The sequence below is a fragment of the Rhipicephalus sanguineus genome, chromosome 10 (assembly GCF_013339695.2).
Source record: "Rhipicephalus sanguineus isolate Rsan-2018 chromosome 10, BIME_Rsan_1.4, whole genome shotgun sequence".
NCBI classification, from domain to species: domain Eukaryota; kingdom Metazoa; phylum Arthropoda; class Arachnida; order Ixodida; family Ixodidae; genus Rhipicephalus; species Rhipicephalus sanguineus.
Window position 1 is genome coordinate 15,361,175 of NC_051185.1, and position 24,035 is coordinate 15,385,209.

The window sequence follows — 24,035 nt, forward strand, 5'->3', positions numbered from 1 at the left end:
CGCAAACGTTGGAACGCTCGGAGCATGTGCGCTGGCAATCAATGGGCGACAAAGTTTTCACGATACTGTTCGACTCGTCTAAGCACGAGCTGTTCGGCGTCAGCGATGGTTACAAGGTGCTGCAGAGGCGGCTCAAAAGCATGTGGCAAGTCCACAGGTGAGGAATATGCTAGTATCCTTCATCTGTGCGCATTAAATTGCCGCAAATATCTCCAAAGCACGCCGGCCTTAACTAAAGCGATACAAAACCTGCCGCGCCAGCGGAAATGCGCAGATATCGCCCGATGTGTTGTCCGGTGCCGATGTCCTGGTGCTCGGCGGTCCGCGACAAAAATTTACAGAGACGGAGGTAAGATATATAAATGTACGGATCGATTGGTTAAATTAGCAGCATAATTACTTTACGTACCCAATTCACCCCAGAGCGCAAGCTGAGTTACGCTTCTGTAGCGCCGAAAACTGGTCCAGAATCGTCTCGAAATACTCTTAAATAAAAACAATTCAACATAAGCTCCCCGCGAGCTTCACGAAATGCGCCGAGAGCTTAATTCATATATCGCTTTAATATCTACGCTACAAAAGGGGCCGTATCGACGCATGCCATATGAATGCTATGGACATAGTGGTAAGGATAGGGTTGGTGATAGGGTGGCTAGCCACCCTAGGCACCCTAGGGTGATAGACATGGCGTAGCGACGTCACAAAAATATGGACGGTCACGTGACGCTCACTGGAAATGTTTACATCACGTGGTTTACACAACTTGCCAAATTGTTATTTTATGAAACACACAAACGCACCGGACACCGTTCTTGCAAATTATGCCAGAAAAATTTGTCACCGTTGTGGACCGTACGTGTGATTCAAACAAACAGAACGCGTAATTTGTTTTGTTTTTCGTAACTCTCGCTTCATAAACAAACAATCTATAGGCCCTGAGAAAGAAAAATAAACAGTCACGCGATATCGTGGTTTCAAGGAAGCGTTTGAGGGCTGGCATTTAAGATAGCAATTAATAAATGTTCACCACATTGAGTTTAGATATTGTCATTATTTAATTCAAACATTTATTGTCATAAGAGACACAATTTTATCATACATGAACCCACACAGAAATCGAGTTGTGTCATAATTGACTAATTATTCACAATTGATTAGTCAATATTTACAGTACTGTATACGTAAAGCAGTGTAAGGGCCCACCATGTCGGAGCAAAATCGTGATTTTGTTGGTCTGAGGTGTTTAAAACATTGTGCAATACAGTTAACTGTCAGTATAAAAACTTACAAAGTAAATGTGGTTCATGAGCTCATTCCTAGATCATGCACCTGTTCCCAATGGCAATGATACTTTGCTATTGAGAGTGAATGAGATGTACACTCAGCAAACAAACTTTACACGACACTTGAAATTATTAGAAGTGGCGTCATATATAAATTAACTGACCAGAAGTTCATATTTGCCAATGGGCTCATACTTGTCCTGTAGACTTTTGTCGCGGGACGTACATACTAAAAGAGATAAACTGACAAAGTGCTAATAATTATGCCTTTGTAGTTTTCAGCCTTACGAGATTTTGTGACTCAAGGGGGCAGGCTGCTGGTCTTGGTTGGTGAAGGCGGGGAACGCCGCTTCCAGACCAACATAAATTTCTTACTCGAAGAATACGGCATTGTTGTCAACAGCGGTAAGCACGCCATTTCATAAAAAGAGATGGGGCATTTCAGTGTGTCGCCGTTTTACAAACCGTGTGCAAAACTTGAACGTCAAGTTAATAATAATGTTTTACTGGCACAAGATGAACCTTCTTGCTTTTATTTCAGAAAAAAATTGTTGCTCAAACCACTCGTGTAATTAGGTTAGCTTGAACCCCCGACTAGTTTTACCCTCTAATTTGTTGTGGAGGTATGTTTGCACGTCTTGATATGGCGTAGCAGTGTTTGACAAGCATGTCGTGAAAAAAAAGAATGAAAACTGGAGATGGTTTACTTGGTTCAACAGATGCTGTTGTGAGGACAGTCTATCACAAGTATCCACATCCAAAAGAAGCGTTGATCTCAGACGGAATCCTCAACAGAGCTGTGAACAGGGCTCTTGAGGAGATGGCGCTTGACTCCTCCGTGAGTGGTGACAGCCGGTGAGAGCATCACAAACATTATACCCTTCAGTTACAATTTATGTACATACAGCCATACGCATGTAAATGATGAGTAATGAGAAATTGTCATGTAAATGATGAGTAACGAGAATGCCAGCAACATTCTTTCTTCAATGACGTCTTATCACTTCAAGTCTCCATCTCATTTGGAACTTCTGTCTTATTTAAAAGATTGGTAATGCTATTCGAAGGTGCTGCAGACTCCGTTCAAAGAAAGGATGCTAAAACGGTTCCTTGTGCATGCGTGAGTGAGTGCTCATATGGAGTAAATAAATCTCGTGCTAAAGTTTGTGCTTGAATGTTGTTCCTGCAGAGGACTGACGTTTGTCTACCCTTTTGGTGCAACACTCAATGTTGCTAAGCCTGCAGTAGCTCTCCTGTCTACGGGGGGCTGCTCTTTTCCTGTGGCGCGTCCGATCTGCGCACTGTACATCGGACAGAAGGTATGTTAATTGATTTGCAGACATATAACACAGAGTTACCACATTAGACATAGAACACGACGTGGACGTAGAACACCCTCTAGACATACAACACCTCGTACATGTGGAACACCACATAGACGTAGAACACCACATAGATGTAGACATAGAGCAGGGTTATCTATGCTCCACTCAAACAGGCAAGGATGAAAAGAAGTTGAGAAAGGGTTAATCGGTGTTGACCTCAGTTTGCTGTTATATTTGTTGCGAAAAAAAAGACGGTAGGATGGTGTAAAGTTCGGGCATGCAGATGATGCAGGCATACTGGAATTTTCCACACTGCCCATTGTCAGTCATTCCAACGGAGATAATGAGACAATAGGAGCTAGTTGATAAAACAGCATGGCTAAAAGTGCTGCTTAAAGGCATAGCAGCAGACAGGTTAGATAGGTGAAGTCATGTGCAAACATTCTTACGACCAAGATGGAAAGAGACATTATCAAGGCATTTGAAACACACCGTATCGGTACATGAGGAAGTATGCCATCGATGGCATTGACTAAAAGTTCATCAAATTATCGAATGCAGCATATGTTGTAAAGAAGAAACAGAGAAAAATGAAAAATGATGACAATGGAAGCGAGTAGTATAGATACAGAATTCCTCTCTTTTCCCACGCGACTTGTTTGCTGCTATGTTGTCTTATTTCTGGGGATGGGCGAATATTCGGGCTTTTCGAATATTCGAACGAATATTACACTATTCGAATTCGCTTCGATACGAATTTAGATTATTCGAAATTTCGAAGTATTCGAAATGAACGAATATATGTATACATTTGACCGCACATAGCCCCCTGTAAAGGTGGTTTCACTGCGGCGTCTGCTTGCTGTGCCGTGAAACAACTTATCCAGGGGAAATCTGCACTGCCGCGAAGCCACACTTCAAGGTTAAATGCACATATTTTTTTAAGTTTAAAAGCGTGTTATATGGGCTTATATGCGCTAAGTATAGTAATTTTTAAATTGCAACGTATTGCATCACTTATAACTTGCACCCTACTGCTATTCAAAACTCGATACTATTCAAGGCTGCTTCCACTTCATTTCAAAACAAAAAAGTGACATTCACTCATGCCTAGTTCCAATCCTTAAAAATATTGTGCAAGGGTCATGACAAAAATGCTCATTTTTCCTAATAATATGCAGTAAATACTATTCGAACTATTCGATTCGAAATTATTCGACCAAATCACTATTCGCTTCGGATTCGCTTCCAACCTCAAATTCACTATTCGCCCATCCCTACTTATTTCCTTTACTCTATACTTATGACGACTACCATTGGTTGAATGAATTGGTTGCGTGTTCGTGCTTCTCGTCGCTAGTGAGCCGTCTCTCGTTGCACCTTTAGGCAGCCCATCGGAGGATGAAAGCACCTCCCATGTCTAGACTGACTGTGCGCCCACAAAAAGCATGAGCTGCCACTTTTTGCAGCACTTCTGAGCGGGAGCTGTCATGGATTTGTGACAGTCCAGAAGGCATTATGTGGCAATGTCTAGAAAGTAGTTTTGCGTATAAGCGTGTTCTGTGCATATAGCGATGATTTCCAGATCTTCTAGCCTCAAGATGACCTGTACGAGGTTTAATACGCAATCTATGCTTGCTTGTCTTTCAGCTATGCAAAAAAAAGAGTGTATCACCACTCACGTTGATGCGAGGAATTACTAAACGAATGAAGGATAATTTTTTCCAAGTGGTTCGTTTCTTTGTTCAACACAACCAAATGAATCTAAACTGACAGTTGGGTCAAGGAAAGCATAGGGGACTACATATATTGTCTTTAACTGTAGCGTTATAATTATAACGTAAATTGAAATGAAAAAGTGGACAAAAAAATCTCACATTCAAAGGTTGTAGGTTCGGTCCATACTGATAGGAAGGGCAGTTTCTCGTCCACTTTAATTAATTTCAACTTACATCATAATTACTACACTACAGCTAAAGTCAACACTTAATGTCCCTATGCTTTCTTCGGCCTAATTGTTTATTGGAGTCATTTGGCTGAGGAATTACTAAGAATCATAATGGAAACAAGAACATGTTGGAACATAATGGAACAAGAACAGGTTGATGGTGCTGTAACTACAACAGATACGTGAAATTGTGACCATAAAAGAACAGACGCAAAAGGAGAAAGAGTTCAGCATTCTGGGTCATGTGTGAGAAAAAAGAAATGTTGAACTTGGGCTGTCAAAATGCAGGGTGTGTCTGGAAGAATAGTGGTCCTTGGCTCATGCCATCTTCTCTCGGACCACTACTTGGACAAGGAAGACAACAGCAAGATCAAGGTGTGTCGGCTGGTGTTGCACTAATCTCTTAAAATTGTCGTTATTTCAATTTTACATTGCCAGCATTGCCACTAACGTGCTTTGCTCTTAGGCCTACAAGAAAACTGATGTGCATGTATACACGAAGGCAACAATAGCGAAAACTGAAATCGAAAGTCTTCAAAATTATGCTCCACGAAGTGTCTCGATCAAACTGTTGTGATGGCAAACATACTACCTATCTGTGAAGACAGTTGGCCAGTCACAAATACTTAGTCCCAATCAAACAGAATCTCTGTGAAATTGACCTGAGATTTGTGCTTCATTGCATGCCTTTTTTTTTTTCATTGTGATGATAGAGGTTCAACGATTGTCGCCTACCCACAACACTCAACAAAGTTTTTCAAACTAAAGTACGACTTTTCTCTGAACGTTGCAGGATGTGTTGTTCCATTTCCTGACCAGCGACCAAGTGCAGCTGAATGCCATTGATGCTGGAGATCCCGAGGTGTTTGACTACAACCCCATTCCGTCACTGGCCACGATTGCTGATGCACCGTTCTGCTGCCTACAAGAGGGAGAGGAACTGCCCAACGACCACATGGAGCTCTTCCGCAAACAGCTCTACACCCTCGACAACTCGATGCTCCCAGCGGTCATCAAGTGAGCCAACAGTTTATGGACGTGTAAACAGCAACTGGCTAGCTGCTAGGTTTATGTAACAGTGACTCACACAAGACTGTGTTTAAAGGGACACTAAAGGCAAATAACAATTTATGTCAGAGTGAAAGCTCAATGTATGACAATGTCTAAAAGGGCAGTATTATCAACAGCAGTGCCCTACTTACTGAGAAATTAAGCTAAATTACCCTAGCTAAATGTATCACACGATGAGCGCCACGAGTGAGACATTTTGGAAGTGATCCTGATGACGTGAGAGGGTCTGAATACAATTAATCACTAGTAATCAAACTAGCTGCAATAAAAAAGAACCTTCCATGCATCAAGAGAAGTAATAAAATGCTGCTTGTTCGTTTCTGTTTGATTCATGGAAAAAAGAACCTCTTTGGCAATTCTATGGGGAACAGCGCGCATGGTTCAAAAGTTCTGTTTTTGCCGAACTGCGCTTCGCCCGGCGCCCTGCTTTGCTCACGCAGTCGCGTCTCAGTGGTGGTAGTTTCAGTATCGCGTACTGCCGCATGTGTTTTGCACGCTCGAGAAAGTCGCTCTGACAGAAAGTTCGACAAAATACCACATGCATGTGATGTTGCCGGATGCCCGAATGGTGCACGCTGCCGCACAGTAATTAAAGGCGGGCAACATTGGGCACAGCAACAGTGACGTGCGAAATACCGCTTTCAGGCAGGTGATTTGAAGTGCGCTAACACGATGCGGACCACTAAAACGTTATTTTATTTCAAAGTAAGCACTTCCTTGGCATAAAAGTAGCACTATGAGGTTTCTGGACCGCTATTTCAACAATCAAGGTCGACTTAATATTTGCCTTTAGTGTCCCTTTAAGCTGAAGCTACGGAGGAACAAAGACATAGGCGTGTGCATAGGGGGAGCAGGGGAGGTACAATGTAGGCTCTAGCAGGCACCTCCAAAATGTGATGTCGTGGGTGCAGCTAATGTCAAGGTGGTTTCGCCATCTGCATTTTCTTTTTGCACATCTTCAGCTTGCAAGAATCTTTTAACAGCTGGAGTGGTGCTTTTGACATTGTGAAAGGGTGATGTACTGATATGAGAAAGGGCTAACTACGTATGTGCTCTTGATGTCACGTTCTTATACCAAGTTGCAATAATATTGTATACAGTTGTCTGTGCAAAACTACGTTGTGTTCCTTTAACTCAACAACAGTCAAGTCTACGTAGCATTTTGCTTTTTGAACAAATGCCGAGCTCAAATTCAAAACAATGATAACCTTGGTGATAAGAGCAACGAACAAAGACGAGTGCTACTCTGTGCATGTCTGCATTCTCTTTTACAGCGAGAGCTATTATGAGATCACAGCAACGGCAGTTGTCCACCGCCGTCGCCGGTGTCCATAACCACTGTCGTGCGAAATAACAAGAATATCCAGGATGGAAGTGGGATCGAACCTGGGCCCTCTGCGTGGGAGCCCAGTATTCTACCTCAGAGCCATGCCGGTGCTTGAAACATGCTTTGCAAAAAGACCCTGTGCAGGCTTCATGTTGGGAAGGAACCAAGTTAACATATATAACATGGCATGGTAGAAGAGTAAAATAACAACCAGACGTCACACAACACGAATTCTGTAACCAGGCGTCACACAATGTGAATTGCGCTATGAGTGGGTTGTTGAATCCTTCCAACGCACTACAAAGGGCTCTGCCATAATTCATCGTCATCTGGCACAGCATCAACAAAGTGCACATAATGCCTTGCAGGTGTTTAGCAGGTACCACGGTTCTCCACAGAATGACGAAGAATGGCATAGTGGCTGCTTCGCTACTTCACAAAAATTATGATTTATAGCGTAGTGGGTTCCTCGCAAGTGCGTTTCTATTGGTTGCCAAGGAAGCCCATAAGGACCCCATAATCCATTTCCTCAGGTTCTCAATAAAAATTTTTCCCTCTCTCTCTCTCTCTTTCTCACGCTAACGTATGTTATATAGCGTGATGGGAGAGTAAAATAATGACCGGGCGTCACACAATGCGAATTATGTAACTAGTGAGTCGTTTAAAGCTTCCAACCCATAACAAAGGGCTCAGCTGTAATTCTTTGTCATCAGCCGCTGCATCAGCAAAGTGCACATAATGCCTTACAGATGTGTAGCTGGTACCTCGCTTCTCCGCAGAATGACTAATAATGGAGTATTGGGTGCTTCCCAACTTCACAAAAATTATGATTTATAGCGTAGTGGGTACCTTGCTAGTGTACTTGTATTAGTACCCCAAAGAGAATTTATAACGGACTCTAGAAATGCCACTTTTCCAGCTTTTGCTGTGACTGTGCTGCGCTTCTCGGACAGGCCAGGCATTTTTTTTATGTACACGTCAAATCGGTTACTTTTGTCGAAGTGAATGATTGCATGTACAGCGCGAGTTAGCATTATACACTGAAGACTTTGTAAGTACCTAGTGCAGCGCATGCATTTATGCGAGGTTTCACATGTTCTTCCTAGTGCCTATGAAGAGCTCGGTGTGCCCCACGAGCCACTGCGGCTTATAAGTCCACAGTTCGAATGCCCACTGCCGCCACTACAACCTGCGGTAAGTTGCCAGTCGTCCATATTTGTGAAGCTGAAATTTCAAAGTTCTCACCAGCCCTTGCCTCGACCTTCCCTGGTTTCTCCCACAATAGGGCCATGCTCATATCACAAGCCCAACCCATTATTATTTTCTTTTCCTTTCACGCTATGACACTTCCACCGGGGTTTTGAATATTCCACATTGCATGGTGTACTACGATAGCCACATGTCATGGCCGGTGACAACGCACTGTACTAGTACATAAAGGTGTCTATACAAGTAGCAAGCAGGACTTCAAGAGAGAGAGTGCACAGGCGTTTAAAATATTAGCTGCTTTTCCACAGTTAAAATTTGACACTTTTGCAGACAGTCATCAGCACATGACTTATGCGTCGCACTCGCCTGTGCGTGATGCCCAAACCTAGACCCTTCGACTGCCAATATCGTTGAGGGACATTTCAAACTTGGTTTGTTATTTCCGATAATACTATTTTATATCAGTGCTTATTATAGTGAGTTTAGACTGTATTGCACTAGATGCCCAAACTTTTTCCTATGCATGTTAGGTCACGTATTGTAGTACTGCTCATCAATGAGCATTGTGGATCAGGGGCGTAGGCAGAAATTTTTTTCGGGGGGGGCACCTCCTTGATCTGTAGTGGGGACGAGCAGGCAGATGTGGTCGAGCGTCATTTTCTGCTATGTATGCTATGGCAAAAAAAAAAATTCGGGGGGGGGGGCACGGGCCCGGTGTGCCCTAACGTGGCTACGCCCCTGTTGTGGATCCTTTACCAGACCGGAGCACCGATTCTGGAGTTCTCTCTCCCTTTAATTAATACTTTGCCAAGGCGAAAGCTTTACATGTCTCATGCAAACGTGAACTTGAATGAAAGGCCAGTGAGAGAAGTGAGGCAAAAAAGATGATGTTAAGTCCAGGGGAGTGAAAGCCACACAAAGGCGAGTGAAAACGTGACCGTGCATATACATGGTGATGATAATCGAAGCAGATTACAAGTGAGTAGTGAAAGCTAATTATGTAATGATAACACAAATTCACTTGGCGAGTTAATTAGTTAATAGTAATAACTGAACGTTGGGCATCGATATAAAGTGCACGGTAAAATAGCTGCACCAGATGGCCTTCGAGCTGTCTTAGGCGAATGCGTAAGGGACCCTGCGAGTTTTTTTACGTCTCGGATGACTTTGCTAAATGCTCCCTCATGGCACACTCAGTGATGCTACCGAGGACTTCTGATTTGGAGCAATTTTTGGAGCAGCAAAATTTCCGTTTTGGAGCACTTTGGAGCAGCAAAATTTTCACCTTGGAGCACTTTGGAGCAGATAATTTTGCATCTGGGAGCACTTTGGAGCAGCGAATTTTACATCCTGGAGTGCAATACAGAAGCATATTGCATTAACATTCAAGCACCTCAGTATTATTATGGGGCTCTTATGAAGGCTAGAAATATTTCGATTCATTGCAAATCTCATGGAAAAAATCATCCCAGGAGCATAGGCGTGCGCACAGGGGGGGCAGGGGGCGCCCCCCCCCCCTTAATCACCTAAGAGGGGGGGCGCAAAATCAGCCCCGTACATTGACCCTTGCGATAGCAATTATATGGACACTCTCGGCGGATTTTTGCCGTCGCCGTAATTTTCCGTATAAAGTCCAAATTAATAACATCACCACGCGCATTCTAGCCGCGGGTAAAAGCTCGCGAGCGCTGGCGACGAACGCGGCTGAAGCGGAGATTAAACTAGCCGGCCGTCTGTACCCGCCGCACGGACAGCGCATGCGATAACATCTTCCCGCGTGCGGGCCTGCCGTCGATTGCTCATCAAACAGAGAGGAAACGCCCCGCCCGTCTTTCGTAAGGAGCATGAAGGGACGCCAGGGGAGAGGAAGGGGGGGGGGGCGCATCGTTCGAAGGGCGCAGTCGCTTGCGCGCGCGCTATCTCGAGGCATCAGGAGACGGCTCGTAAACTTGCTGTGCTCTCAACGCTTACTTCGCGTTTAGAGAACTCAGAGCAAGGAAACGCTTCGGTTCCTGGAGGGGCCATATTCCCTTAAACCAGCGTTTTGTTGAGTTACGCGAGATCGGATCCAAAAGAGTTAGCTAGTATTACTTCGTTTCACAATACAATTTTTTGGTATCGCATTCATGGCTTCACTCTTAAGCGAAACTGAGTTTTTTTTAACCGTTAGCTATTGACCCCCGAAAGCGAGGGGCGGACGTGTAACATGGCGTAGCCGCTTCACTGTGGGCCGTCAGCGACGGGCCCGCTACTGACAGCTGTGCATTTGCGGCTGCTCCGACCAGGAGATATCACTTTACTAATGAGATGACATTTTTAAAAAAGCAAGCAAAAAATTCGAATTGGAACCCTAGCACGTGAGCTCGAAACGGCAGGGCCTTTTAGGGGGTATTTACCGCAGTGAATACAACAGGGGCGTAGCGAGAAATTTTTTTCGGGGGGGGGGGGGGGGGGGGTTCAACCATACTTTATGTATGTTCGTGCGTGCGTTTGTATGTGTGCGCGCCTATATACGCAAGCAAAATTGAAAAATTTCGGGGGGGGGGTTGAACCCCCCCCACCCCCCCCCCCCTTGGCTACGCCCCTGGAATACAAACTCGGACGTGCTGGCGGAAGGAATTACGAAAAAGCTGTTCTGATGGATACCTGAGGAAAAGTGTCAACGCGTTTCCACCGTTCGTGTGCTCTTCCATAAACGCGAAGCAAGGAAAATTCTATATTGTCCCATATATCTACTGCGAGCGATCCCAGATTTTTATTCCGCGATGTCCGGAAACAGAAGTGACAGACATTTTAGCGGCACTCATGTAGTTATTACTTAACATTGCTTTCCTTACGTGCCGTGCGACGCTTGAAACGAGCTATCAGCAGCGTTTCTGGAACAGACGACGTCCGCCGATGAATCGCCGTCGCACTTTCTCGCTACCGATAGGCCTAGACGTCACGAGCCTCTGCGGAGAGCGCGTTTTGCTGTCGAGCCGACTTGCAGAACAGAAGCTGCATCGGCACCGTGCATGGCATCGTGGCTTACTCGGAACGCACGCGCGAGCGCTATTTATTCAGCGGAATAATTCTTGGTCCATGATTGCGACTTCCCCAAGATCGAGCTGCACATGTTCTGACGCGCCGGCGGTGCGATTGCCGGTGATAGACGCCTCCAAACCCGAGACTTTGGCGTAGTTTGGCGCAAATTTCGTCGATATTATCAGGATGGCGCAGTAAATACAATTTGGCGCACTTTGGCGCAGTTGGCGCAGGAGTGGAACCACTGCAAACTTCTACAGAATTGTGGTGATGTGAGCCTGTTGGTTGTGCGTAGAAACAATTCGTAACGCAAAAAACAAAAACACAAAAGATAAGAGATGACATACGAGCACTCGTATGTAGTCTCGTCTTCTTTTGTGTCCATGTTTCTTGTGGACGACATACCAGTGCTCATATGTTGTCTCGGTTTCAAACTTCAAAATTGTTTCAAACTTGTGCAGGTCTTCCCACCATGCTTCAGAGAACCCAGTGGGCCGCCACTCGAGTTGTTCGACCTGGACGAAGAGCTGAGCTCGGAGAGCCGCCGCCTGGCCCAGCTTGCCAACAAGTGCACCGACGAGGACCTGCACTATTTCTTGCTGCAGTGCGGACAAGTGCTGGGCATTGGCAGTGCCGTGGGCAACCCAAAACAGATCGTGGAGCACGTGCTCACGCGCCTCGTCGAGTTTCGAAAGCTAAATCAGGCAAGTGCTCCGAGGGAATTCTCGACATAGCGGACATGAGAGTGCTGCAGCTTGCACATGCAAGTTTATTCTTCAGCAAGCCACACCCACAGCTGTGCACAACAGTTTGGTAAAATGGCTGGGATATCCTGAATTCTTGCAAAGCTGATCATTGATGAGACGTATGGGTACCTACAGCATTGCTTTATTTGGCGTAAATTTTGAATTCATCCCCAATGCACAGTTTTTCTCGTGTTCAAGGAATTGAGGCCAAAATTGCCAACCACCTTAGTTAAACAATATAAAAAAGCTTTAGCGCTTTTTTTTTTTTTAAGATCGGGCTTGCTGCATAATTAGGGCCATTCTGGGAGCATAATTTCTGCAAACAGCATTGTCCATCAAACTTGTGGCTTGTGTAGATTTGGTTGTCACAAAAATACAAATAAATATTCACACCGGCATGCACTTAATGTTTCGTTCAGCTGTTTTTGTATCCCATGTGAATGATGCAACCAGAGGCTATTGAGATGTGTAAAATATTGCACAGTGATGCCAAGTGTGACAAAGTCCCAAAGGCAACAATGACATGGACAAGCTGTTGGGAGGAAACAGGTACTTCAATCCGGTGGTGACATTCCTCCAACAGCCAAGACTAGGTTGTGTAACACACAGTCGCACGACAACTCACATCGCTGCACACATATGCGGTACACAAACATTGTGAATTCTGACATCTGTGCATGTTCTCTTTACTATGTCCCGTGCAGTGTGGAGACCCAGTGCCGGGGACGTTAGAAGAGCACGACATCATAACTGAACAGGATAACTTGTGATGGCTGGCAGCCTCACGCCCTGAACTTGCGTTCAAGCAAATGGTAACGAATGTGAAATTAATTATGAAATAAATGACAATGCCATTTTCCGAGTGAAGTTTCTTCATTTTATTACAAAGAGAGCAGACAACAGTGGGAACTGTCCTTGCACGGACATTTGGCCCTTATGTACACAGTTTTGTGTTCAATAATTATTATATAATAACAAGTTGCTCTTTAACAACAGGGCAAAGTGCGAGGCAACTTCAAAAAACGCCATTCGTTCCCTGCATTTATCACAACTCCTTGCAAAACTGATACGGAAGAGTGAAACGAGACGACAAATGACGGAAAACCCATGCAATGTGTCGGAATAAGGTTTGATAGTGTAAAAAAACAAACGTACAAAAGAAAAAGCGTGGGCGACTGTATCGCCCTCTCACTTTTCGCTGAAAGGCGTGCTTGCTGCAAAATAAATGCACACAGGCAGAAATAAGGAAACGTCCGCAGCAATGCAGGCGGCGGCGTTGTCGGCGACATTTCCCCGCCTGTGCGCTTCGAAAAGCGTCCAGTTTCGCAGCGAACACCTTTCAGCAAACGCAGACATAAAAGGAAATTTTCGATCATTTTTCGACTGCTGCACATTCGCTTTGACATAACGCAGCCATCTCGAAACATAGCGTGCTCTTGCATTTATAAACTCTCTTAACTAACAACTTGTACAGCACCCCAAAACAACACTCCCAAGGCGATGAGGGAAGGGACGTCAGTGCGATACGATCTAAGAAAGGAAGACGAAGTGTTTAAAAAAGGCCGGGACAAGGTACATGTAGAATGTTCTCACCTCAAGTCGTACCGGAAAAAAACAATAGGGAATGCATAAAAACCATCGCTCCTTCCGTCATTCCTCCAGTACTATGTATGTATATATGTTCAGCAAGAACTTCCTGGACAAAAGAAAAGATATACGAGACTGCACAAAAAATATGCACGTGTCTGTGAATAAAGTGTGGCACGTAAAATGTGGAAGCCGCCACGTAACCCTGCTCTCACGGAGGTCAGAGTAAAAAAACTAGTGGCAAAAGGCAGTGCCCATATAAACACCAGCAAAAGTAAAAACTCTTAATGCAACCCACCAACCGTAATATGAAATATAGCATTTACTCTCCCAAGATTAAAAAAACAACAACAAAAAACAAAAAAGGAAAGGCCTGAGTGTAAAGTAAGCGAGAGAGAGAGAGAGAGAGAATAAGAAAGTAAAAAGAGGATGTGTAAGAAGGAAAAAAATGTTGAGCAGAGTTGACCTTTGCAAATGGTGCACAGAGATCCATTCGCTCACGGGGACCTTTGAAGACGACGACGACTGGTAAAGGCTGTTAACCGTTCAGGGATGTATAGTGGCCTGCTCAGAGTAAATAAAAACTCTTCGGAATAACAAAAATGTCGAGAGGAAAACAAACAAAACACATTGACACAGTGGTCACCGCCCTCCTTCTATGTGTTACACGTTCGCACAATGTGCGGACCCCCAAGCATCTCCCCACCGGTGCAAGGGCAAAGCCACGATTTCTCACTCCCTTGCAACGCACGGCGGGGACGCGTTCGACGCGCTTGCATTCGTTCACGTCAACGGCAAAACGAGGAGAGGGGAGGGGCCACGCAGCAAGTCTTCTCTTGTGTCCACTACCACACCACGCAGCAGGAGAAAAAAAGGAAGAATGCAAGGACTGTGAATAAAAGGACACAGCTGCTGAGGGTGTGGTGGCAGCGCGCATTGCATACTTCTGGCACGTGCCGTCCCCGTGGCGACACAGCTGACGACGGCAGCTCCGACGCATCGCCTGGCTCGCGAGTCGTCACTGCACAAGCCATCACTGCACGAGCGAGAGAAAGTTAAGAAAGAGTCACTTGTTGCACGCAAGACTGAAAGGGACGATGGCTCGGGGACATCAATGCCAGCTGCGTCAGTCTCGCTGCTGGAGCTAGCGAACGCGCAGTGGGAGCCACGGGGACACTTTTTTTTCGACGCAGTGGCAGCAGTTTGGTCCCGTCGAAGCAGACGGTCGCTTCACCTGGATTCCAGGGCGACTAGGCAAGAAGGCAGGGCACAGCTCTCAGTCTTTGCGGGCCTTCTTCTTTTTCTTCTGGGGCTTGGCCTCCGTCCAGGCATCTACACAAGTATCCGAACAAAATGTAATTGTATCATTATTGCCATCCTATTTATGTCCACTGCTGCACAATTTTGATTGATTGATTGATTGATTGATTGATTGATTGATTGATTGATTGATTGATTGATTGATTGATTGGAGGCCTCTCCCAACAATCTTCACTTGGCCCCATTTTGCACGAGCTCACTCATCTTACACCTGAAAACTTCCATATTTCATCACATTGTCCACTTCTCTGACGTACTCAACTTATTAAAGAATAGTAATAATAATATCTGAAGTTTTACGTCCCAAAACCACAATATGATTAGGAGGGATGCCGTAGTGGAGGGCTCTGGAAATTTCGATCATCTGGTGTTCTTTAACGTGCACTGACAGAGCACAGTACAAGGGCCTCTACCATTTCGCCTCCACTGAAATGCGACCGCCGCGGCCGGGATCGAACCTGCAACCTTCAGGTCAGCAGCCGAGCACCGTAACCACTGATCCACCGTGACAGACAACTAAAGAAAGATTAACTCAATAAGGCTACGGTTCTGTATATGTAAACAAAGTAATCAACAAATCAATCAAAATCGAAACAGAATAAAGATCTTACAGCTTGAGTTCATGTCGGTGCACATCACAAGTGCTATTTGTGATGTAATGGGTGAGTTAGTATTGATCTTACAGTTGGTGAACTGTGCTAGTGCCAAGTGACAACTAGTCAACAATGCCAAATGACGGCACTTTCACGATTTCATTGGCACCTTGCAGTCATGTAAGGTATGAAGATATCAGCCTTGAAGACGGCCTAGAACAACCTGCGATTCCACCAGGTGGACGCAAGAAGCAAAGAGGAAATCATTAGCTCCAGCTACAGCAGTGTGATCAAGACAAACCCTGAAACGTCACACTGTGAAAGATCATGTAATTGGAAAAAGCACTTTTTTCCACAATGTTCACTGTACTGAATTTTATTAGATTTGTTGCACTTAAAACAAAATCCGCACTCTGCAGAAAGCAGTTGTTTTTATTTCAACCACATTTGTGCAATAATCGTTGAAAACGGAAGTATCAAAGCTTCCCCCCTAACTTGGGAATAGACATAAGTATAACCCAATTCTGTTACAATTGTTACAACGGTTACACGAGTCTTCCAAAGGCCATACTCATGAAGTAGTGGTATATGTTAAAGCCGTAACACATCACTTTTGTCCACCACTGGTGTATCATTTGGTATACATTACAAAACTGGGATATTATTTTTTATTGTTGCTTTAGAGTCCTACAAAGTTGAGTACCCTGAAATTTCAGTTTTGCAATATTGTTTTTTTAGAAAATCATGTGCGTTGAAGCACTACCTAGAGTTGCTAGATTTTAACTACTTGTATTAAATGAAAAAAAAAAAAAACCAAGATCCATACAGCAGTTCCCGAGAAAAACTACCATATTTGCATGGTTCTGGCATGCCCTCAATTGTAACATGCAAGTAGCTTTACATCAGGAAAATTGAAAACAAAAACAAAACTTGATGGCAATTTTCACTTTTGAGCCCGATTGTAACGCCACACAGAGTTGAGGCCTACATTTATTAAAAAAAAGTGCGCATTAGAATCATGCAAACACAGTATTTCTTCGTCCTTGTGCATTCAAGATGGGAGCTACCAAGCTAACGCTTCCTTTCAGGCCAAAAGTCAATTATCATGAGATAGAATCGCCTAGAAGCTTTCCACAGACTTACCACCGAGTTCGTCAAAAGCCACATTGGACTCCGCAGGCGGGACAACTTCTGAGCTTTTTGATTCTGCAGTCTCTGGGCTGCTTGCTGGCTTCACAGAAGGTTCCGCTGCACACAGTAACACACACAATCAATACTAGCTCACTACACTTCCAATCCCAAGTGGAATGGTGCACAAAACCAGGCTCCTGAGCAAATAGTTAAACGTTCTATCAAACACCACAAAAACGGCCAGACAATTCGAAATCGACAAAACTTGCTGCGTAAAACTGTGGCAAGAAAATAATTTGAGAAATGTGCAACTCAGCCACCTACATCAGAGCTGTCTACGTCAATTAAAACTTTCCGACATGCTGCTACCGAGAACTTTGAGCAGACAATGACAACATTGCAACACAGGACCAGCAGGACATGTGCAACACCACGCTACGCACTTCTTAGCTAATGCCATAAAGGTATCGAAATGCACATGCCCAGTACACTAAACGACCCATAGCGTTTACCGTATGCACGCTATTGTTCAGATTTAGCGTTACCATGTTAGCGGGGTTTACATAGTGCACGTAAAACATGGCAGCGGTCTCGGACTGCTGCTTCAAACTGAAGTTGGCATTGCTGTTGAAGTATTCACTTTGTTCGCGGCAAATGACTGTGCTAAATGACTTGGTCCGCAGCAAATGACTGTAGCTTCGACGATAACTTGGCGAAGTTTTCGAGATCACTTCCCATTTCGAATGTTTCTAGGCCTAACAAGATCGGTGTCAACAAATCTGCAACATACGAATTTTCGCTTTTGGCACGTGGTTCGTATTTATTTACTTTTATTAATACTAAAAAAAAGGAGTATTATTGCTGCATGCAGGGATACAGGCGAGAACTTTCCATTTTTTTTTTCTTTTCACTCTTTTTAACGCATTCATCGTCTGCTAGGTGGTGCTGCAGTCACAGCTCGGGCACGTAAACTCTATACCGCTTTTCCGTTACACTAAAACACGCTGTTTGTAACGAACGTTTGCGGCATGGTAATGCTATTCCTTTAACCCCCGCTATCCCACTAACACTAAACTAAAATTGTCTAATATTTCTAATGTGTCACAAAGTATCCATTCAAGTCACTGCCATTGCACGTGCTTCCCCATTTCTGGTACAGCATAGACCGCTTATAACGTAAGTCGCCGGAGTCGCGAATATCCGCACTATAAGCGGTACCGCACTATAACCAAAACAACATTTTTTAAAGGTTGCACGTGTACAAAACATGACCAACAGGCAGGCGCGCGATTCCGACTATCGCGGCATGCGACTGGGGCGTAAGTTTGCATCTGCTTACATTTGAAAATGTTGAACTGTTAGCGTCCCCGGACCTGCGGTGCCGACATAACGAACGCGGAAACAATGCGCCGTCACGGGAAGTCGCCGCGGTAACACACTGCGCGTCCGCGATGTCGAAAACGGTGGCGACCACAAACCACCACTCGAGTGTTTCACACGCGCGCCCGCGTTTTCGTAAAAGATGTAAGTCACCCCTTCTAAATGCAACAATTGCAAAATGTTTCATTGACTCGGCACCAAACCGCAACTTCTGTAGTCCGCGGCCGCCGACATGGCAGCTAGCGCTCGTTAGGCCTAGCGTGCGCGTTGCAACTTGGCATGCCACCGCGAGAAGCTTGCCCTAGGCAACACGGAGATCGGGAGTAGAAGAGATCGCACTCGCGAGCTAAACCGAGGGCATCACGCGTGAAACGAAGTTTCGGTTCGCGATCGGGAGAACAGCCGCGGCAACTATCCTGAAAAAGTCTTTCAAGCTTGTAAGTCCGCCTGTTGGTGGCAAAGGCGAAAGCTCAATCGCGTCTCAAAGCATTGTTACTTGCGGGGGAATCGAGGTTGCACGCGCGATATCTGCGCTCTACGACGAAGCAACGACGAAGCGCGCATGTCAAGCGGCCGAAGGGGGCAAAGGCTTCTCCGTCGGCCGCGCAACCGCTCCCCCTCCTCACACCACGCACCTGCGCCGGGCTGCTGTCCCCCACAGCCATCCCTTTTTTTTTTTCTCCCCCCGCTCCTTGTTCGTTCGTTCCGCGTCCCCTCCACCTTTGTAATGCCGTCGCCGCTCTCTCCCCCGCCGGCGCATCTCCGCTGAGAAGCACGCTCGCACCCTCGCATCTCTGACAATGTTCCGGCAGCCGCATTATAACCGGTCTTTCATCTCGGGGGTCTGCACAATAAGCGGTATGCGTATACATGGAGTTCTATGGGAGAGTAAACGGGAGTCAGAAAAAAACGCATTATAGCCGGTACTGCACTGTAAGCGGTTACGTTATAAGTGTGTGATGGGAGAAGTGCGTGAATATTGTAAGTGCGCGAATATTGTGTGTGGTGTGACGGAGCCGACTTGGACAGAGCGACAGGGGAAGAAGCGCAGCGGCAAGACTTGCGCGAAGACGAAGATGACGATGGGTTGTGCCACGAGGCCACGAGTGAAAAAGAATTGGCGGGCCGAATGACGTAGCTGAAGGTGGGCACGAGAAGCGGGCGCGTGATGTGCGAAGCCGTTCGATCGGGCGGAAGGAACGTGGAGGCTGGTCGTCAGCGTCACGGTCGGGTGTAGTCCCGAGTGCCTGGCAGAGCTCAAGGGTCCGAGTGGCCTGCTTCACTTGGCCTCAACTTCGACGGCGAGTCCATGGAGCCAGCCGGGAGTTACCGCAGCCACCAGTAACACCGTCGGGTGTAGGCCCGAGTGTTTGGTTGCGGTCCCTTATCCACACGTTCGTGTACAAGACTGCGTGACTTGGGTGTCCACGGTCTTCGTTCCACGCCATCTCCGTCTAGGCATCCACGTGAGCGGTGCCCTGCTCTTCACCGAACTCCGACGACAACGGCAGTCCCGCGCTGACATATCTTCCACGTCGACGTGACCCGCGTCGGCGCATAGATCTCACCGGTGAGACTTTCGTTCACGCTAGGACTAAACTTGTTCATGTCTTCTTTGGTTTCATAGGTTGTAAAGTGTCGTCTTACTATTAGTGTTCGATGTTGTGTGTGTTATGTTCGTGAGTTTCTCCATAAAGCGAAAAAAAAAAAACAGAAAAGAGCCTCGCCTTTTTTCTGGAGAACGTTACTGTCTTCGACGCAACGTACTCTTGTCTCTTGCTCATTCTCGAGAATCCCATCACAAAGTGGTCTGAGCTGTATATATTCTGTGCAAGACAACAGTACGTAGACAGCCCGAAGCTGTAACAACAAGCCACGCTTTCTCCGAAAAGTCCGTGTGCCACCTTGGACTGTTTCGGTGTGCATGCAAGCCTTGAGGCGTGAAAACTCTTGTGTCGCCATCATTAACCGTTTGCCACTGGAGTCCACTGCACTTTCTAGGGGTTAACAATAATATCTGGGGTTTTACGTGCCAAAAGCACGATATGATTGAGGCACGCCGTAGTTGAGGGCTCCGGAAATTTCAACTATCGAGTGTTCTTCAACATGCACTGACGTTGCACGGCACACGGGCCTCTAGGTTTTCATGTCCAGCTTTCTTGAGGTTACTGTGCCTGATATGCAAGAACAAGCGTGCGAGAAAATACCTGCGGGTGAGCTCTCCTGTGGTGCCGCCTTCTTGGCGGTATCGCTGGGCTTTGAATCCTCGACCTGCTTCTTCTCAGTCTTGCCACTCTTGGCCTTGGCTTTTGTTGCAGCATCCTCGGACTTGGCAGTGTCCTCTAAAATAATGAGCAAAATAATGCGTTAAATATAGGCTTGTGCAAACAGTAATTTTTAGGTTCGAAGCAAATAGTGATTTGGTCGAATAATTTCGAATCAAACTTGAATAGTATATATATCACATATTATAAAGAAACATGAGCATATTTGTCGTGACCCAACTAACCTGCACATTAAATTTGGAATTTGGAAAAAGGCATGTGCAAATGTCATTCTTTTTGGTTCAAAGAGAAGTGGAAGCAACTTTGAATAGTAGTAGGATTTGACTTTCAGTAGAATGCAAGTGATAACCAGTAAAATATGTTAAGTTTTAAATTTACTATACTTAGAGCATATGAGCCGGTATAACGATATTTTAAGCATAAGAAATGATGAATCAATGTGAGAGTAATATGTTAATTTAACCTTGAAGTGGGGCTTTGCGGGAGTACTGACTTCTCTTGGATAGGTGTACTCACGGTACAGCACCTCTCCACTGCAGTGAAACCGCCTTTACAGGGGATTTCATGCTGTTTATATATGTCTATTCGTTCATTTCGAATACTTCGAAATTTCGGGTAATTTAAATTCGTGTCGAAGCGAATTCAAATACTGTACTATTCGTCTGGATATTCGAAGTGCTTGAATATTCGCACAAGCCTAGTTAAATGCAACCGCGTAGTTATCTTCCATAAGGCGCAATTTTTGCTTATGAGGATGCAACTTCGTTTTAAACAGTTCTGCGTACTAGTGGCCAAAGAAGAGCAATGTGCACTGCACGTAGGATGAATAGAACGTTCTGCATATTCACTGCATCTTTCCTTAACCTCAAAGGGCTGCATACAAGAGCAGCTGACCACTTCAGTATAGGCAATATGATATTCGATGGCTCGGTTGACGTGCTGCGTTCCAACAACGTCAGCTCTAAACGAATACAACCAAAAACAAATTGCACATGCATTTTGAGCCTACGGTTTGATCCTTTTTATGTAAAAATGGAACATGACTGACTGCGAACTATTTAATTACAAGCTAATTAGGACTAATTACTAAAACTCGCATAAAACATATTACATCACCTTCTTCTTTGAAATGTAATATCAAGTGCCTGAGATTTATGTCGTGCAAATTTGACACATATGCAGACAGTCGATCATATTTCACACCTGAAGGGGTTATACAGGCTTAAGAACGTGTTCCGCATTGCTGTCCATTAAACAGAGACATTCATAGAATCCATGGTGCGTGTTTTTCGTGCAACAACAATGCAGCCGCTGCACCGGTACATCAACCGTCGCAAAGATGGCAAAACGACAGAGCCTGACGGGGAAAGCGGAGTGATGTCCTTCCCAGTCACTGCAGCACAGCATGCGAGACGCAATGAGCCACATTGATAATTGATGTTTGCCAACGAATGTGCCTCGCAACACTATTATGAGCGCACATGCCGTTAGTATGGTAACCTTCGTATCATCGATGAAAGTTTGACCACTGACCATGAAATCGGGTAAAAAAGAGGTGAGAAAGAAGCAGCTTGATTTAGCGTAGTTGTACACTGATCACTAAGCGGCCCATGTAGAACAGTGACTTAAGCCATGCGATATGCTTATTTGGCTTTTCATAGGATGGTGTATGCTACAGGACAAACTGACGTACGACTACATTCGAACAAGGATGCATAAAATATCTTACATTGAAGATATATTCAAAGTGATTTTACAACTGTTCAATATACACAATAATTCGTTACATGTGGGTTCCATATATGCGGGTTCCAATGTAGTTGATGTGTGGGCTTTGAACCCATAGAGAGCCTTGTGACAAGGCAGAATTACAAAAATTATAGGAACTGAAAAAATATGTTGCAGTTGATAAGACAATGTTAGAGTTATGTACGTGGCAGTGGTGATGATGAATGCCAAGAGCAAACAAGTTTCCCTCCGTTAGGTGAATTCCACAAGGTTTTTTTTTTTTCCTCGGAAATTGAAAGTACTATGCAGTCTTAATTGTGAAAGCTGCACCATGTTATAGCTAGCACACATCAGCTTGTTATTCTTAACCCGCAAATAACATGGTGGGCGTTAGAAGCAGGACAAATTTTGTATAAGTGTTGCCGGTTTCTTACTCTTAGCAGACTCCTTTTTAGTCGGGCTCTTCACGGGCTCCGGCTCAGTGGGAGGAGACTTGGGCTTCTTCTTGTTCCTTTGATCCTTGGGATGTTCCTAGATGTGGAACAAGAGAACAGTGTTGTTGTTCACTGCAGCCACCAATAGCAGGTTTTCGTCTCGCCGTTAAAGCGAATGAAATTTAATAAATGATCTGTATCACAGAGGGTTGCGAAAATTGCAAGCCAAGCTTAAAGGGACACTAAAGCGAAGCACTGAACCGGTATAGACTGATAAATTATTCTTTCAGGATTCTATTTTCACTAGTTTTGCATTTGCGGGTTCATTATGGGAAGAAAAAGGCAAGGCCATTGCTCCGTTCGAATTTTGCACCGAAACTCCTATGCCGGTACATCGCTGTGACGTCATGAAATTAAAAGCATGTTTTTTCCGTATTTTGCCCACGATGGCTCAACGTATGCTCTCGAAACTTGACATGTTAAATATCTAGCTCATTTAGAACACAGTGTAATCTACTTTTGCCAGCAAGGAATTACAAAGGCCTTCGAAACGTGCGACATCACAGAGGGTCGGTGCAGCAACCTTACAGCGGTGTCACCACCTGTATGTATATTAGTTTCTGTATGTTTTCTGGTTCACCAAATGCCTTTTTGCAGCAAGAGTGGTGCTTTAAGTACTGCTGAAGGGTAGCTTACTACTAATACAAGAGAAACTGTTTTTCTCTTCAGTGTCCCTTCAAAAAAAGAGGACGGGGACACAAAAAAAGAAAATCATGACAGCAACATTTCAAAAGAAAGTGACGATAAATAAGACTGCAAGGCATTGGAAATCATGTCATCCGAAGACAAGGTGCTTGGAAACCGCGGACACTCTCAATGCCAGGACACACCACATGAAGGGAAAAACGTACAAATAAACAAGTCCAAATCATAACCATCCAAACACATGCACACACAAAAGGAACTTGCTTGCAGATCTACAAGACAAACCCATCCCATGCAAGGGCTGTGTAAAAGTGCATTTCATAGAACGCAGTACGCAGGTTTGCCTCAGAACTGTTTTGATGACAGATAAAACTGTCACTTGCCTTGTTTACAATGTCTCGACAAAGCGTGAGCTGCGAAGAGAAAGCGCAACCTATTAAAAGCCGAGTACACGCACACACACACACACATTTGGAATGCATATAGGCACGCATGACAGGATGCGTTTGAATGGATGTTCTCCTAAGCGAGCCTATCATGCTCTGTGATACTTATAACTCCTTACACACAGCTTTCAGAAAACCCCCCGAGACCCCTTCAAGGTTCGCTGCTAAGTGCGTTGCACCAACGACAGGTGATGTGAAAGCTAACACATGAAACGATAAGGGCAAACTGCAACAGAAATATAGACTTCGTAGAAGGCCTAGCTTCAGATAGTGTAGACACTACAGAGGAGCCTCCATGGCAAATTTGTAGGCTTGTGCGACTATTCGAGCAGTTCGAATATTCGAACGAATATTACAGTATTCGAATTCACTTCAAAACCAATTTAAATTATTCTAAATTTCGAAGTACTTGAAATGAACAATAAACATATATAAACAGCCTGACCCCCTGTAAAGGTGGCTTCACTGCAGTGCAGGATTACTATGCCGTGAC

The 24,035-nt window shown here is 44.9% G+C and overlaps 2 protein-coding genes across 2 annotated transcripts in view; one reads left to right on the top strand and one right to left on the bottom strand.

Moving 5' to 3' along the window:
* LOC119407107 (intraflagellar transport protein 52 homolog) lies at positions 1-13,027 on the top strand. The gene is made up of 10 exons (XM_037673960.2): positions 1-157; positions 262-349; positions 1,559-1,688; positions 2,003-2,138; positions 2,473-2,602; positions 4,845-4,931; positions 5,350-5,573; positions 8,061-8,148; positions 11,649-11,891; positions 12,638-13,027. Exons 1-10 carry the CDS (start codon positions 42-44, stop codon positions 12,701-12,703), a joined length of 1,308 nt encoding a protein of 435 aa, XP_037529888.1. The 5' UTR covers positions 1-41; the 3' UTR covers positions 12,704-13,027.
* Positions 12,788-24,035, bottom strand: part of LOC119407108 (neurofilament heavy polypeptide) — a 22,831-nt gene continuing 11,583 nt past the window's right edge. Inside the window, exons 6-9 of the mRNA XM_037673964.2 lie at positions 22,392-22,488; positions 20,152-20,286; positions 16,577-16,681; positions 12,788-14,852 (exon numbers count right to left, since the gene is read on the bottom strand). Of these exons, the coding sequence (XP_037529892.1) occupies positions 14,797-14,852; positions 16,577-16,681; positions 20,152-20,286; positions 22,392-22,488 (393 nt within the window). The 3' untranslated portion in view covers positions 12,788-14,796. The remainder of the gene's footprint in view (positions 14,853-16,576; positions 16,682-20,151; positions 20,287-22,391; positions 22,489-24,035) is intronic.